This window comes from Symphalangus syndactylus, chromosome 11, assembly GCF_028878055.3.
Source record: "Symphalangus syndactylus isolate Jambi chromosome 11, NHGRI_mSymSyn1-v2.1_pri, whole genome shotgun sequence".
In the NCBI taxonomy this organism is placed as follows: Eukaryota; Metazoa; Chordata; class Mammalia; order Primates; family Hylobatidae; genus Symphalangus; species Symphalangus syndactylus.
Genome location: NC_072433.2, coordinates 21,498,992 through 21,513,406, shown reverse-complemented (window position 1 = coordinate 21,513,406; position 14,415 = coordinate 21,498,992). Strand labels below are relative to the sequence as shown.

General features: G+C 39.6%; 1 protein-coding gene across 1 annotated transcript in view; it reads left to right on the top strand.

Moving 5' to 3' along the window:
- Positions 1–14,415, top strand: part of PMFBP1 (polyamine modulated factor 1 binding protein 1) — a 54,740-nt gene that overhangs the window by 18,599 nt on the left and 21,726 nt on the right. The window contains exons 5-7 of the mRNA XM_055233180.2: positions 2,829–3,050; positions 13,067–13,237; positions 14,255–14,365. Coding sequence (XP_055089155.1) covers positions 2,829–3,050; positions 13,067–13,237; positions 14,255–14,365 — 504 coding nt within the window. The remainder of the gene's footprint in view (positions 1–2,828; positions 3,051–13,066; positions 13,238–14,254; positions 14,366–14,415) is intronic.

Below are 14,415 nucleotides of genomic sequence, written 5' to 3'. Positions count from 1 at the left end.
TAATTCCCATTCATGTTCCAGGGTGGTATTTTCTAAGCCAAAGAGTAGCACCCCTGTAGACTCCCAAGTAAATTCCAAGGATCCAAAGCTGCAGCACTAAAACCACTTGAGCAGGATAGCACTAGCTGCAGTAAACTGTGGGTTCTAAGTGATGGGACAGACACACTCTTCCATCCTGGGGTTTCCCCTGGCATTTTCTTTCTTTAGATTTAAAGATAAAATTTCAAGGAGTTAGGTTCTATTGGAAGGACGGAGAAGAAAAAAAAATTTCAAAGAGCGTTTTGGATGCTGCTGTTGCTTAAGGACTAACTTCAAGGACTTTAGGAAGGACCTTAAAGACCGTAGACTTTTTAAAAAGGGAATATTGTCACTTAGTGAAAATCTGCTGAAAAGAATTGAGAGTGAGAGGAACAGAGAAAGGTTATTCTAATCCTACAAATATAATCTGTGACTAAGCCTGTGCAGAAACACATAGTTTTAAAAAGATAGCACAGGGCTGTGTTAAAACTTACTGGTTCACTACAACTTAAACAAAAGGGTCCAGCCTGGATAAAGCGACCTGAATGAGTTGGGATTCTATTTAGCAGCATATAACAGAAAATAAATAAGCTAGTTGATTTCTGTGTCATATTTAAAAAGGTCAGAGACAGGTGGTCTGTTGCTGTTATGGCAACTGCGTGTGTCATCAGGTCTAAGGGTCTATCCTTGGGTTCCACCAGCATCAGCTCAGGGCTTCCATTCTCTAAGTCACCTGAGGTGCCTGCTGGAGCTTCAACCATCACATCCTTTTTTGTTGTTGTTGTTGTCGTTGTTTTTGTTGAGATGAAGTCTCACTCTGTCGCCCAGGCTGGGGTGCTTTGGCCCGATCTCGGCTCACTGCAACATCCGCCTCCCAAGTTCAAGTGACTCTCCTGCCACAGCCTCCTGAGTAGCTGGGATTACAGGCACGCACCACCAAACCCGGCTAATTTTTGTATTTTTAGTAGAGACGGGGTTTCACCATGTTGGCCAGGCTGGTCTTGAACTCCTGACCTCAGGTGATCCGCCCATCTTGGCCTCCCGAAGTGCTGGGATTACAGGCTTGAGTCACCATACCTGGCCACATCCTTGTTCCAAATAATCCAGATAAATGGGCAGAGGACCAGGTGACAAGGGTGGAAGGGAAAGGCACACTCCCCTCCTTTTAAGGACACTTTCCGGAAGCTACAACAGCTTCACTTAAATATCCCTGGCCAGAATTAGTCACGTGGCAACAGCTAGTTTCTAGGAAGCCTAGGAAATGTGGTGTTTTAGGAGGTGCATTGCTGCCCCCAGTAGAGTCAAGGTTCTATTATTAAGGAAGAGCGGGAGAATACATACAGGACTCGGCAAATAACAGTCACTGTCAAAGATCCCAAACCGAGAAAGCATTGAAAAAATTATTTTAGACATTCTGCCAAGTTCCCCCAATGTCTTGTTGCACAGCCTCATCAAACTTCTGTCTAAGGTTGGGTTCACTCAACAGCAGACCCTAGAACGAGGATATGAATTCAAGTAACTAATTCTGGAAGTGATTCCTGCATGCACATGAGCAAGTGAGTCAAAGAAGGACCGGAAGCCCATAAAGGACACTGGTATTGAGTAGACTGCTTGCTTGGTCCCTCTGGGGAACTCTGGGAGATAGTGTAGAACATGCCTCAGAGTGAACCCACCAACATCCCCCCAGTCATTGGTTGAGGGCTGCCCCTGAGGGCGTTAACTCCCCAGCACTTCTAACCTACCCTGTCTTGCCTCTCTGGTTGAATGGGCTCCTGGTATCAGAGAAGCCCTCAGGCAAAGTTGAATATGCTTGCAGTGGGAATGGGGTTAACTTGCAAAGAAATAGCAAGTGCCCAGGGGATATGGGCTGGCCACTGACAGCTTCGGTTACAAATATTTGGATATAAAATATTCCTATCCTCTTCTCCTTACATAGTAGACATCTTACACAAAGTTATCCTTTCCTAAGAAGAATCTCAAATGACAGGCAGCAAGTATAATGAGCTTAAACTAATGGAACATGTTCTATCAGCATTCTACATTAGATTATTTAAACTAATATAAAGCCATCCTTGATGACTCTTCTGCTGTTAATTCCTTCAACACATCAAATTCGAGCCATACAATTTAGCACACTCAACTACCTACAGCTGTTTATTCATTTTAAATCTTACGTCCCCAAGATTGTGAAAGTTTTAAACTCTTTGAGGGGTGAGCATATGTCTAATATGTATATATCCCCTCTGCACTTAACACAATGCTCATGAGCTTTCAATAAATATCTGTCAGTTGGTTGACTAATTACTTGATGAGGAAGAAAATAAATCTAAACAAGGATTGTGCAAATCCCAGAGGAACTTTGGGTCATGTTCCCCACCTATCTCTTGGGAACTTTCCTGACATAGTCCTGTGTGCAGGAGGAAGCCTACATTTTCTAAGTTCAACCTCTAGAGAATGCCTGGGAAGGAAAAAATACCAGCATTTCAAGCCCTTAAAAAACAGAGCTATACAAATTCATTCCTATTAATCAACTAGCAAGTATTTATTGAGTTCCTGCCACATGCCGGGCAGAATGGGAAATGGATATGGTCCTGCCTTGAAGGAGCTTAACTAGGGCCACCTTTTTTTATTTCCAATCATTAACATCTTGATATTACATACTGTATCTTTTAGATCTGTGCAGCCTCTCTTCTGTTCATCTGGTCTTCTGATTTAGATACAAGACTTCTCTGCAGGGAATCTTACAACCGCATCCTTTCCTCATTACGTGCTTCCATGGGCTCAATGTGGATTTATTCCTACACCTACAGGTGATTCTCTATGAGGAGGAAATGGGAAATCACAACGAGAACACAGGGGAGAAGCTCCATTTGGCACAGGAGCAACTCGCCTTGGCCTGGGACAAGATCGCCTTCCTAGAGAGGAGCTTAAACCTCTACAGGGATAAATACCAGTCTTCCCTGAGCAACATCGAGTTACTAGAATGCCAAGTGAAGATGTTGCAGGGGGAGCTCGGCGGGATCATGGGTCAGGTAGGACTTAAGCCAGGCCATTCAATCCAGGCAAGTGCACGTGCTCCCAGGTGGTCCCCTCAGACAGTCCCAGCCTACTCCACTGGAAACCGAAACCTTTACCCAGATGTCACTTCCTGCCCTTGATTTTGTAGCCCTCAGCTTTTGAACCTCCAGCTTTCACATATCCTATAAGATCACTTCTTCACAATTTTGAGTCTCTTTAATTAACATAAAGAGCCACCACTTCAAATAAGGCCAAAAGAGAATTACCAAATAAGCTCCAGCCCCGCAGTTCCCTGTGGGGTTGGCTGAGCCTTTGTTGAGATTGCATCACAGCTCATCTCCCTCTGCCCAACCCTGCTTCCTTCCGCTCCCTTTCACAGGTGTTAATACCAACTGCTCTCCCTAACAATGTCCAATCTTTTGTTAGTTCTCATGGGGGTCAGGCAGGGGGCTCTGCTAGGCCACAGGACTCATGCAAACCACAACTTCAGGATCAAATAGGAGGAAAAAGCTATGAAACATGGGAAAGAAAAGTCAAAACACCTGATTTGTTTCTTTTTTCTTTTAACTGCTGCTTTTAATTACACAAGTAATACAATTATTATAGGCTCTCTAGACAGAAGTACGGAGATTAAATATGAAAGTCTGCCTTCAACCTCTTCCCCATCATTCTCCTCCTCTTCTTAGGTAATTACTTGAATCATGTGTTGAGAATCCTCTCGGGGCTTGTGCTATATACAGTTACATACGTAAATAGGCAGGTGGTTATTTTTACCTAAGTGGTTATCAATGTGGTTTTAAAACTTACTCTCAAAATGCACATTTTTTTTTTTTTGAGACAGTGGTGCAATCTCGGCTCACTGAGGCCTCCATCTCCCAGGTTCAAGCGATTCTCCTGACTCAGCCTCCAGAGTATCTGGGACTACAGTCACGCGCCGCCATGCCCAGTCAGTTTTTGTATTTGTAGTAGAGACATGGTTTCGCCATGTTAGTCAGGCTGGTCTCGAACTCCTGACCTCATGTGATCCACCCACCTCAGCCTCCCGAAGTGCTAGGATTACAGGCGTGAGCCACCATGCCTAGCCTAAAATGCACATCTTAACAATTTATTTTACTTACTACCTTGTATTCTGTAGTAGGGATGTACTACCTATTGACCTGTTTTTTCCTCTTTTTTACAAACGAGCTGTAACTTCCTTATTTCTTTTGGATAATTCTTGAAGTGTGATTGCTGGGTCAAAGGATATGCTTATTTTTATTGTTTAAAGATACTTCTAAATTATATACCAAAAAGGTTCTACCAGTTTACACTTTTACCAGCAATAATTAAGAGAGTGTATTTCCCCACACCCATCCACACTGCACATTTTCATTCTTTTAAAGCTGTGCTAAATGCTGATGGGTAGGGAGATAATGTTTACTGGTTACAATTTTCATTTCCTTAGTTCTAATAGTTGCAGGTTGGGTTCCAGGAAGCCAACTCTAAGATAGAGTAGCGTGCAGGACGTTTTTAGGGAGAGCTCTTGGTATTAACACCAGTGAAAGGAAGGAGAGGAAAGCAAGTTTGGGCGAAGGAAGAAGTCGAGCTGCGACGTAGTCGCAACAAAGGCCTCAGCCAACCCCACAGAGCTGGATGAACCTTCAGAGCCTTGCTAAATTGAAGGGAAGGGAGCTGGCCTTTAAGCCTCCATGTCATCATCAGTTATGAGACGTGGGCCCCATAGGGAGAGGTGCTTGGCCTTGGGCAAAGCAGTTTTCTTCAGCCTACACAATCCCTCAAAAGGGCAATTAAGTCCTTCATTGCCAAAGGGGATCTGGAAGGCCCAGCACAGTCTCCACCACGCTTATGAAGGATTGAGCACTATTCATAAGCATATTGGTCATATGGATTTCTGTTTTATGCATTACTTGTTAACTCATTTTTTTACTGGGTTTTTAGTCTTTTTTTGCATTGGTATATAGGAGCTTCTTAATATATTACAGGCAATAATGCTTCATTACATATGTGGCAAATGTTTTCTCCCAGTCTGTAACTTTTCGTTTTACTTTATTAATGGTATTTTTCACCATACAAAAGATTTTAACTTTTTTTATTTTTTATTATTATACTTTAAGTTCTGGGGCACATGTGCACAACGTGCAGGTTTGTTACATAGGTAAACATGTGCCATGTTGGTTTGCTGCACCCATCAACTTGTCATTCACATTAGGTATTTCTCCTAATGCTATCCCTCCTCCAGCCTCCCACCACCCGACAGGCCCCCGTGTGTGATGTTCCCTGCCCTGCATCCATGTGTTTTCATTGTTCAACTCCCACTTATGAGTGAGAACATGCGGTGTTTGGTTTTCTCTTCTTGTGTTACTTTGCCAAGAATGATGGTTTCCAGTTTCATCCATGTCCCTGCAAAGGACATGAACTCTTATGGCTGCATAGTATTCCGTGGTGTATATGTGCCACATTTTCTTTATCTGGTCCACACTGATGGGCATTTGGGTTGGTTCCAAGACTTTGCTATTGTGAACAGTGTGGCAGTAAACATACGTGTGCCTGTGTCTTTATCGTAGAATGATTTATAATCCTTTGGGTATATACCCAGTAATGGAATTGCTGGGTCAAATGGCATTTCTAGTTCTAGATCCTTGAGGAATCACCACACTGTCTTCCACAATGGTTGAACTAATTTACACTCCCACCAGCAGTGTAAAAGTGTTCCTATTTCTCTACATCCTCTCCAGCATCTGTTGTTTCCTGACTTTTTAATGATCACCATTCTAACTGGCATGAGATGGTATCTCATTGTGGTTTTGATTTGCACTTCTCTAATGACCAGTGATGATGAACTTTTTTTCATATCTTTCTTGGCTACATAAATGTCTTCTTTTGAGAAGTGTCTGTTCATATCCTTTGCCCATTTTTTGATGGGGTTGTTTTTTTCTTGTAAATTTGTTTAAGTTCTTTGTAGATTCTGGATATTAGCCCTTTGTCAGATGGATAGATTGCAAACATTTTCTCCCAATCTGTAGGTTGCCTGTTCACTCCACTGATAGTTTCTTTTGCTGTGCAGAAGCTCTTTAGTTTAATGAGATGCCATTTGTCTATTTTGGCTTTAGTTGCCATTGCTTTTGGTGTTTTAGTCATGAAGTCTTTGCCCGTGCCTATGTCCTGAATGGTATTGCCTGGGTTTTCTTCTAGGGTTTATATGGTTTTAGGTCTTACATTTAAGTCTTTAATCCATCTTGAGTTAATTTTTGTATAAGGTGTAAGGAAGGGATCCAGTTTCAGCTTTCTGCATATGGCTAGCCAGTTTTCCCAGCACCATTTATTAAATAGGGAATCCTTTCCCCATTGGTTGTTTTTGTCAGGTTTGTCAAAGATCAGAGGGTTGTAGATGTCTGGTGTTATTTCTGAGGCCTCTGTTCTGTTCCATTGGTCTATATATCTGTTTTGGTACCAGTACCATGCTGTTTTGGTTACTGTAGCCTTGTAATATAGTTTGAAGTCAGGTAGCGTGATGCCTCCAGCTTTGTTCTTTTGGCTTAGGATTGTCTTGACTATGCGGGCTCTTTTTTGGTTCCATATAAAATTTAAAGTAGTTTTTTCCAATTCTGTGAATAAACTCAGTGGTAGCTTTATGGGGATAGCATTGAATCTATAAATTACTTTGGGCAGTATGGCCATTTTCATGATATTGATTCTTCCTATCCATGAGCATGGAATGTTCTTCCATTTGTTTGTGTCCTCTTTTATTTCCTTAACAGTAGTTTGTACTTCTCCTTGAAGAGGTCCTTCACATCCCTTGTAAGTTGGATTCCTAGGTATTTTATTCTCTTTGTAGCAATTGTGAATGGGAGTTCACTCATGATTTGGCTCTCTGTTTGTCTGTTAATGATGTGTAGGAATGCTTGTGATTTTTGCACATTGATTTTGTATCCTGAGACTTTGCTGAAGTTGTTTATCAGCTTAAGGAGATTTGGGGTTGAGACGATGGGGTTTTCTAAATATACCATCATGTCATCTGCAAACAGAGATAATTTGACTTCCTCTTTTCCTAATTGTATACCCTTTATTTCTTTCTCTTGCCTGATTGCCCTGGCCAGAACTTCCAATACTATACTGAATAGGAGTGGTGAGAGGGCATCCTTGTCTTGTGCTGGGTTTCAAAGGGAATGCTTCCAGTTTTTGCCCGTTCAGTATGATATTGGCTGTGGGTTTGTCATAAATGGCTATTATTATTTTGAGATACGTTCCATCAATACCTATTTTATTGAGAGATTTTAGCATGAAGCACTGTTGAATTTTGTCGAAGGCTTTTCTGCATCTATTGAGGTAATCATGTGGTTTTTGTCATTGGTTCTGTTTATGTGATGGGTTATGTTTATTGATTTGTGTGTGTTGAACCACCCTTGCATCCCGAAGATGAAGCCGACTTGATCATGGTAGATAAGCTTTTTGATGTGCTGCTGGATTCAGTTTGCCAGTATTTTATTGAGGATTTTCACACCAATGTTCATCAGGGATATTGGTCTAAAATTCTCTTTTTTTGTTGTGTCTCTACCAGGTTTTGGTATCAGGATGATGCTGGCCTCTTAAAATGAGTTAGGGAGGATTCCCTCTTTTTCTATTGATTGGAATAGTTTCAGAAGGAATGGTACCAGCTCCTCTTTGTACCTCTTGTAGAATTCAGTTGTGAATCTGTCTGGTCCTGAACTTTTTTGGTTGACAGGCTATTAATTATTGCCTCAACTTCAGAACCTGTTATTGGTCTATTCAGAGATTCAACTTCTTCCTGGTTTAGTCTTGGGAGGGTGTATGTGTCCAGGAATTTATCCATTTCTTCTAGATTTTCTAGTTTATTTGCATAGAGGTGTTTATAGTATTCTCTGATGGTAGTTTGTATTTCTGTGGGATCGGTGGTGATGTCCCCTTTATCATTTTTTATTGTATCTATTTGATTCTTCTCTCTTTTCTTCTTTATTAGTCTGGCTAGCAGTCTATCTATTTTGTTGATCTTTTCAAAAATCCAGCTCCTGGATTCATTGATTTTTTGAAGGGTTTTTCTGTCTCTATCTCTTTCAGTTCTGCTCTGATCTTAGTTATTTCTTGTCTTCTGCTAGCTTTTGAATTTGTTTGCTCTTACTTCTCTAGTTCTTTTAATTGTGATGTTAGGGTGCCGATTTTAGATCTTTCTTGCTTTCTCTTGTGGGATTTAGTGCTATAAATTTCCCTCTACACACTGCTTTAAATGTGTCCCAGAGATTCCGGTATGCTTTGTCTTTGTTCTCATTGGTTTCAAAGAACATCTTTATTTCTGCCTTCATTTCATTACTTACCCAGTAGTCACTCAGGAGCAGGTTGTTCAGTTTCCATGCAGTTGTGCGGTTTTGAGTGAGTTTCTTAATCCTGAGTTCTAATTTGATTTTACTGTGTTCTGAGAGACAGTTTGTTGTGATTTCTGTTCTTTTACATTTGCTGAGGAGTGTTTTACTTCCAATTATGTGATCAATTTTAGAATAAGTGCGATGTGGTGCTGAGAAGAATGTATATTCTGTTGATTTGGGGTGGAGAGTTCTGTAGATGTCTATTAGGTCCGCTTGGTGCAGAGCTGAGCTCAAGTCCTGGATATCCTTGTTAATTTTCTGTCTCGTTGATCTGTCTAATATTGACAGTGGAGTGTTAAAGTCTCCCACTATTATTGTGTGGGAGTCTAAGTCTCCTTGTAGGTCTCTAAGAACTTGCTTTATGAATCTGGGTGCTCCTCTATTGGGTGCATATATATTTAGGATAGTTAGCTCTTCTTGTTGCATTGATCACTTTACCATTATGTAATGCCAGAAGATTTTAATTTTTATGGAGTTGAATCTGTCAGTCCTTTATAAATTCTAGGTTTTATGTCTTGCTTAGAAAGGCCTTCACTACCTTCAGGATTATAAAAGTTTATTGTGTATTTTCTTTAGCACTTTTATAATTTTGCATTTTTATGTTTTTATCTTTAGTCCATCTGGAATATATATTTTATATGTATAATGACATAAGGCTCTAATTTTATTATTTAAATGGATATCCAGTGGCCTCAAAACCATTTATTGAACATCCTAAGCCTTCCACACTGGTTCAGGTACTAGCTCACAGACCAATGCTTCTGTACAGGAGACCTTCTCTGGACTCTGTATTCTTTTTATCTTTCTGCCAGTTCCTGTGCCAGTGTCAAGAGTTTTTTAGTGACTTTAACTGGTAGCTTGTTTTAATAGATCCTGTTAGGACAGGTCCTCCTTCACTCTTCTACACTTTCTATTTTTTCTTGGCCGTTTTTTAATTTCTTCTCTTAATGAAATTTAGATTTATGTTGACTGACTTTCAAATTATGTACTAATTTGGGGGAAATTAGCATGCCCTATGGAATATGACATATTTTTACTTTTATGCAAGTTTTCTCGTGTGTCCTTCAGTAAGATTTTATACTTTTCTCTGTAGATCTCACATATTTCTTGCTATGTTTATTCCTAGACATATTTCAGTTGTTATTGGTTTTATAAATGGGATCTTTTATACATTTAATTTTATCAATTTTTTTTTTTTTTTTGAGATGGAGTTTCGCTCTTGTTGCCCAGGCTGGAGTGCAATGGTGCAATCTCGGCTCACTGCAACCTCCGCCTCCCAGGTTCAAGCGATTCTCCTGCCTCAGCCTCCCGAGTAGCTGGGATTTCAGGCATGCACCACCAGGCCTGGCTAATTTTGTATTTTTAGTAGAGACGGGTGTTTCTCCATGTTGGTCAGGCTGGCCTCGAACTCCTGACCTCAGGTGATCTGCCTACCTTGGCCTCCCAAAGTGCTGGGATTACAGGCGTGAGCCACCACGCCCAGCCATTTTTTTTTTTGTTTCTGAGTTGGAGTCTCACTCTGTCACCCAGTCTAGAGAGCAATGAGGCAATCTCTGCTCACTGCAACCTCCACCTCCTGGGTTCAAGCAATTCTTCTGCCTCAGCCTTCCAAGTAGCTGGGACTACAGGCATGTGCCACCACAGACAGCTAATTTTTGTTATTTTTGCAGAGACAGGGTTTCACCATGTTGGCCAGGCTGGTCTTGAACTCCTGACCTCAAGTGATCTGCCCACCTCAGCCTCCCACAGTGCTGGGATTACAGGTGTGAGCCACTACGCCCGGCCTAATTGTATTATTACTGATGTATAGGAAAACTTCTCTCTTATCCTGCCACCTTACTGAGCTCTCTTACCAGATTTTCACTTGGCTGTCTTGGATTTTCCTAAATTGCTTTCCCTTTCAAAATTTACACAACTTATTTTCCACCTTATCATATTGACCAACATCTCTAGAGCAAAGCGGAATTGTAGCCTCTTTGCCTTGCTCCTCACTTTAAAGGAAGTAATTCTAGTATTTCACTATTAAGTATAATGCTGTTCTTGGCTTCTTTTCAATATCCTTTCTCAAATTGTAAGTATGACTGTCTATATTTAGCTTATCAAGAATTGTTATTAGGAATGAATGTTAAATTTTATCAGATGTTTTTATTAGCATCTATCCATCAATGAAGCACATTACACGAATAGATTTTCATATATAGAACATTCTTTATGTTCCCGGAATAAACCCTACCTGATCATAATATATTATTAATAATTTTAGTGAACTTTACTAAATTTGTTAAAAGTTAATTTTTTTCATCTATTTTCAGAAATGAGATTAATTTGATGGCCTAAATTTTTGTGCTTTCCTCGCATATTGGTGTCTAGATTATGCCATCCTAATATAATGAGCTGGAAAGCTTTTTACCTTCTTTTAAATCTCTGGAACTGTTTATATAACATAGGAAATATCTATTTCTTTAATATTACAAATAAACCCAACTGTTTCTCATTACTGTGCTCTGCAGTCCCTTCACCTCTTCTGCATTCTTGGAGTTTTCCTTTTGCTGTAAATAATTCCTTCTTAATTCTTTCAGAAATAATTGCGGGTGGCACAATTTCTCAATATTTCCATGTCTGAGCAAGGTTTGTTTTGTCATCATCCTCGAATGCTAGTTTGGCTGGATATACAAACTTTCAAAAGCGTCTTCCCTTAAGTCTTCAAAGATACTGCTGCATTTCCTTGTACCACCCAGTATTAGAGATGCATTGTTAGATGTCAATGTGTTTCTCATTGTTCGTAGACTACCTATTTTATCTCTTTGAACACTGGAGGTTTTTAGGCTCGGGGTGTTAAGCCATTCAACATTTCACTAACCCTTTTGGTCTGAAGATCTACATTTTTCTTCACTTCAGGGAATATTTCTCCTATTCCTTCTAAATTAATTTCCATTTTTCATCCCATAGTATTAAGAAGATATGTAGATATCTTCTTCCTTGTTAGCTTTTCTGTTATGTTTTCCAGTCATTTGCCCCTGTAGACTCTGCATGATCTACATGAACATTATTTACAGTCAATTTTAGATTTCTGCCTGGCCTTCCTGCAGCTTGCTCGCAGAAGGCTTTCATGCTCACTGAACATGAAGTATTCCCAACTTTGCCTGAAAAAGCCCAGTTAGGGAGACAAGTTTAATGGGGAAAGGATCTACCATCTAAACTAGAATGCTTTGCTTTTTTTTTTTTTCACCATGTATATCAGTTTACCCCCTTATGATTGTGAACCAATAAGAGGGCAGTAACCTTCATGCATGATTTCAAACGATCTAGGGAAAGACATTTAAAACAAACATGGTTCAAGGAAAATAGCCATACTCATGTTGATGACAGTGTTAGGTGTTAATTTCTTTGAAGGACAATAGTACAATATCCAATTTTAAATATGGTCTGGGAGTCCTACTTCTATGAATTTAATTTACACAATTACCAGAATAAATACTCAAAGATTTATGTACAAAAGTATTTATTTCAGCTTTGTTTCAGAAAAAAAAATATGGAAACAATCTATATTCTCATCAGTAGGAAACCAGACCAGATCAACACATTTAAAAGCAATTTAAAAGAACAAGATAGAAGCACATGTACTAGCATTGATAAATCTCTAACACATCTTGCTGAGTAAAAAAACATTTTTTATGTTTTAAAAAGCCAACATAATTTATATTGCACAGATTCATTTATATTATGTAAATATAGTATAAAGTTCTAGAATATGCACAGACTGTCATCTCTGGAAAGTAGAGAGATAATGAAATTAGAAGTGATGGTTGAAGAAAAATTCAGATCTGCCTGTAGTGTTACAATGTTTTAGAGAGACAATATGAATATAATTACTTGTGTAATTTGAAATTAATTTTAAAAGAGAAGTAAGATAGATCAACAAGTAACAATATGAAAACTATCTTAAATAAATTGTCAAGTGAAAACACAATGTTTAAATACTGTATAAAACACTCATTTGTCCGCCGGGTGTGGTAGCTCATGCCTGTAATCCCAGCACTTTGGGAGACTGAGGCAGGTGAATCACCTGAGGTTAGCAGTTTGAGACCTGCCTGGCCAACATGGTGAAACCTTGTCTCTACTAAAAATACAAAAAAATTAGCCCGGCATGGTGGCACATGCCTGTAATTCTAGCTATTTGGGAGGCTGAGGCAGGAGAATCGCTTGAACCTGGAAGGCGGAGGTTGCAGTGAGCCAGGATAGTGCCACTGCACTCCAGCCTGGGCGACAGAGTGAGACTCCATCTCAAAAAAAAAAAAAACAAAAAGACTCATTTGTGTAAGAAAAAAAGTTATTTTTATGCAAATATGCATAAAATATTCCTGAATGATATGCAAAAAGCTGGTAACATGGATTGTCATCAAAAAGGACACCTGAGTCATAGTTAGGATGGAGGAAGACTCATCTTTCAGTGTCTTCTCTTGTGAACCATTTGGACTTTTTACCGTGTATATACACTAGTTAATATTTTTTCTTTTGTTAAGGAAACCATGATTTCCATATATGAACATATACCTTTAGAATATAGGTCTAGAGATTTTCCATGCTCATGGAATTCTGAAGTAACTCACAAACTGTAAGCAAAACCAACCCATTATTTTTAAATCTCTCAGGAGCCTGAGAACAACGGTGATCATTCAATGGTACGGATATACACTTCTCCTTGCATGATTCAAGAGCATCAGGAGACCCTGAAACGACTGTCTGAATTCTGGCAAAAGGTCTCTCAACAGGATGATCTCATTCAAGAACTTCGAAATAAGCTGGCCTGCAGTAATGCTTTGGTAAGTGCCTTCTTCTAGAACATGTCTCTGGGAGACCCTCAATCAAGACATGGGGAGAGAAAGGAGGGAAAAAGAGTCACCTAAATTAATCTTTTTCACCAAGAATCCTCAAATGTCTGATATATACTTGCCCCCCCCCCCCACTTTGTTCATATTCTCCATGGTAATGCTTCTCCCCACCCACATAGTTTGAGATTCTAAAGAATCTTAAAATCTCTCACACAGCAACCTAAATGCCTAACAGTGGGGAAATGGTTAAAGAGATTAAGAGAAAGAATTAAAGAGATATCCCTATTGTGGAATAATATGCAGCCAGTAAAAAGGACTAAGCACATCTGTAAGAGCTGCATGGAAGGCGCTTTGTGACTTATTGTCAAGAATAAGTTGCAGAATTCCATGTATAGTTCAGTGCGACTTTTGTTTTATCTCTAATGATAATACCAATATATAAGTACAAACTGAATTTTCAATACCGTCCTCTCCCTTAGTGGAAGTGAGAGAGGGGAGAATAAGTGAAGAGGGGGTTTCACTTTTCCATGTTTTGGTCTTATTTGAATTATTTTCCACAAATTCAAAAAAGCATAAAATTAAAACCAAAATTTCATGTTTTATATTTTTTGAAAAAAAATTACGCACACAATCACACACTCCATAAGGAACTTCCTTCTTTAATTCTCAAACTTTGTATCCTGTCCTCTGATAGAGTAGGTATATGTCTCCATCACAGCCCCTGAAGAACCTTCTTCTGCCTCATCAAATGGACCAAACAGAGGTTTAGGAGAGAGTCCAAGGGTGGGCATTGATGAACTTGAGACAGATCACATATGCCTTAGAGAACCTTGATGTAAGATGGGGAGCTTAATTCCTTCTCCCTACCTACCCCACAGGGAATGCCTGATGAATTGTATAATTCTGCAACAAACTTATGCTGCAGAAAGGAACACTCTGAAATAATAGTCATGGTAACAAGCACATTCCATTGATCATCCAGCATAACTGATCTAAGCTTATTTGCAGGTTCTGGAGCGTGAAAAGACTTTGATAAAACTACAAGCCGATTTTGCTTCCTATACAGCCACCCACAGATACCCTCCTAGCTCCTCAGAAGAGTGTGAAGACATCAAAAAGGTAGGAGAAATTTGCTGATCTGTGCCTACTGGGATTGGGCTGAGCTGGGT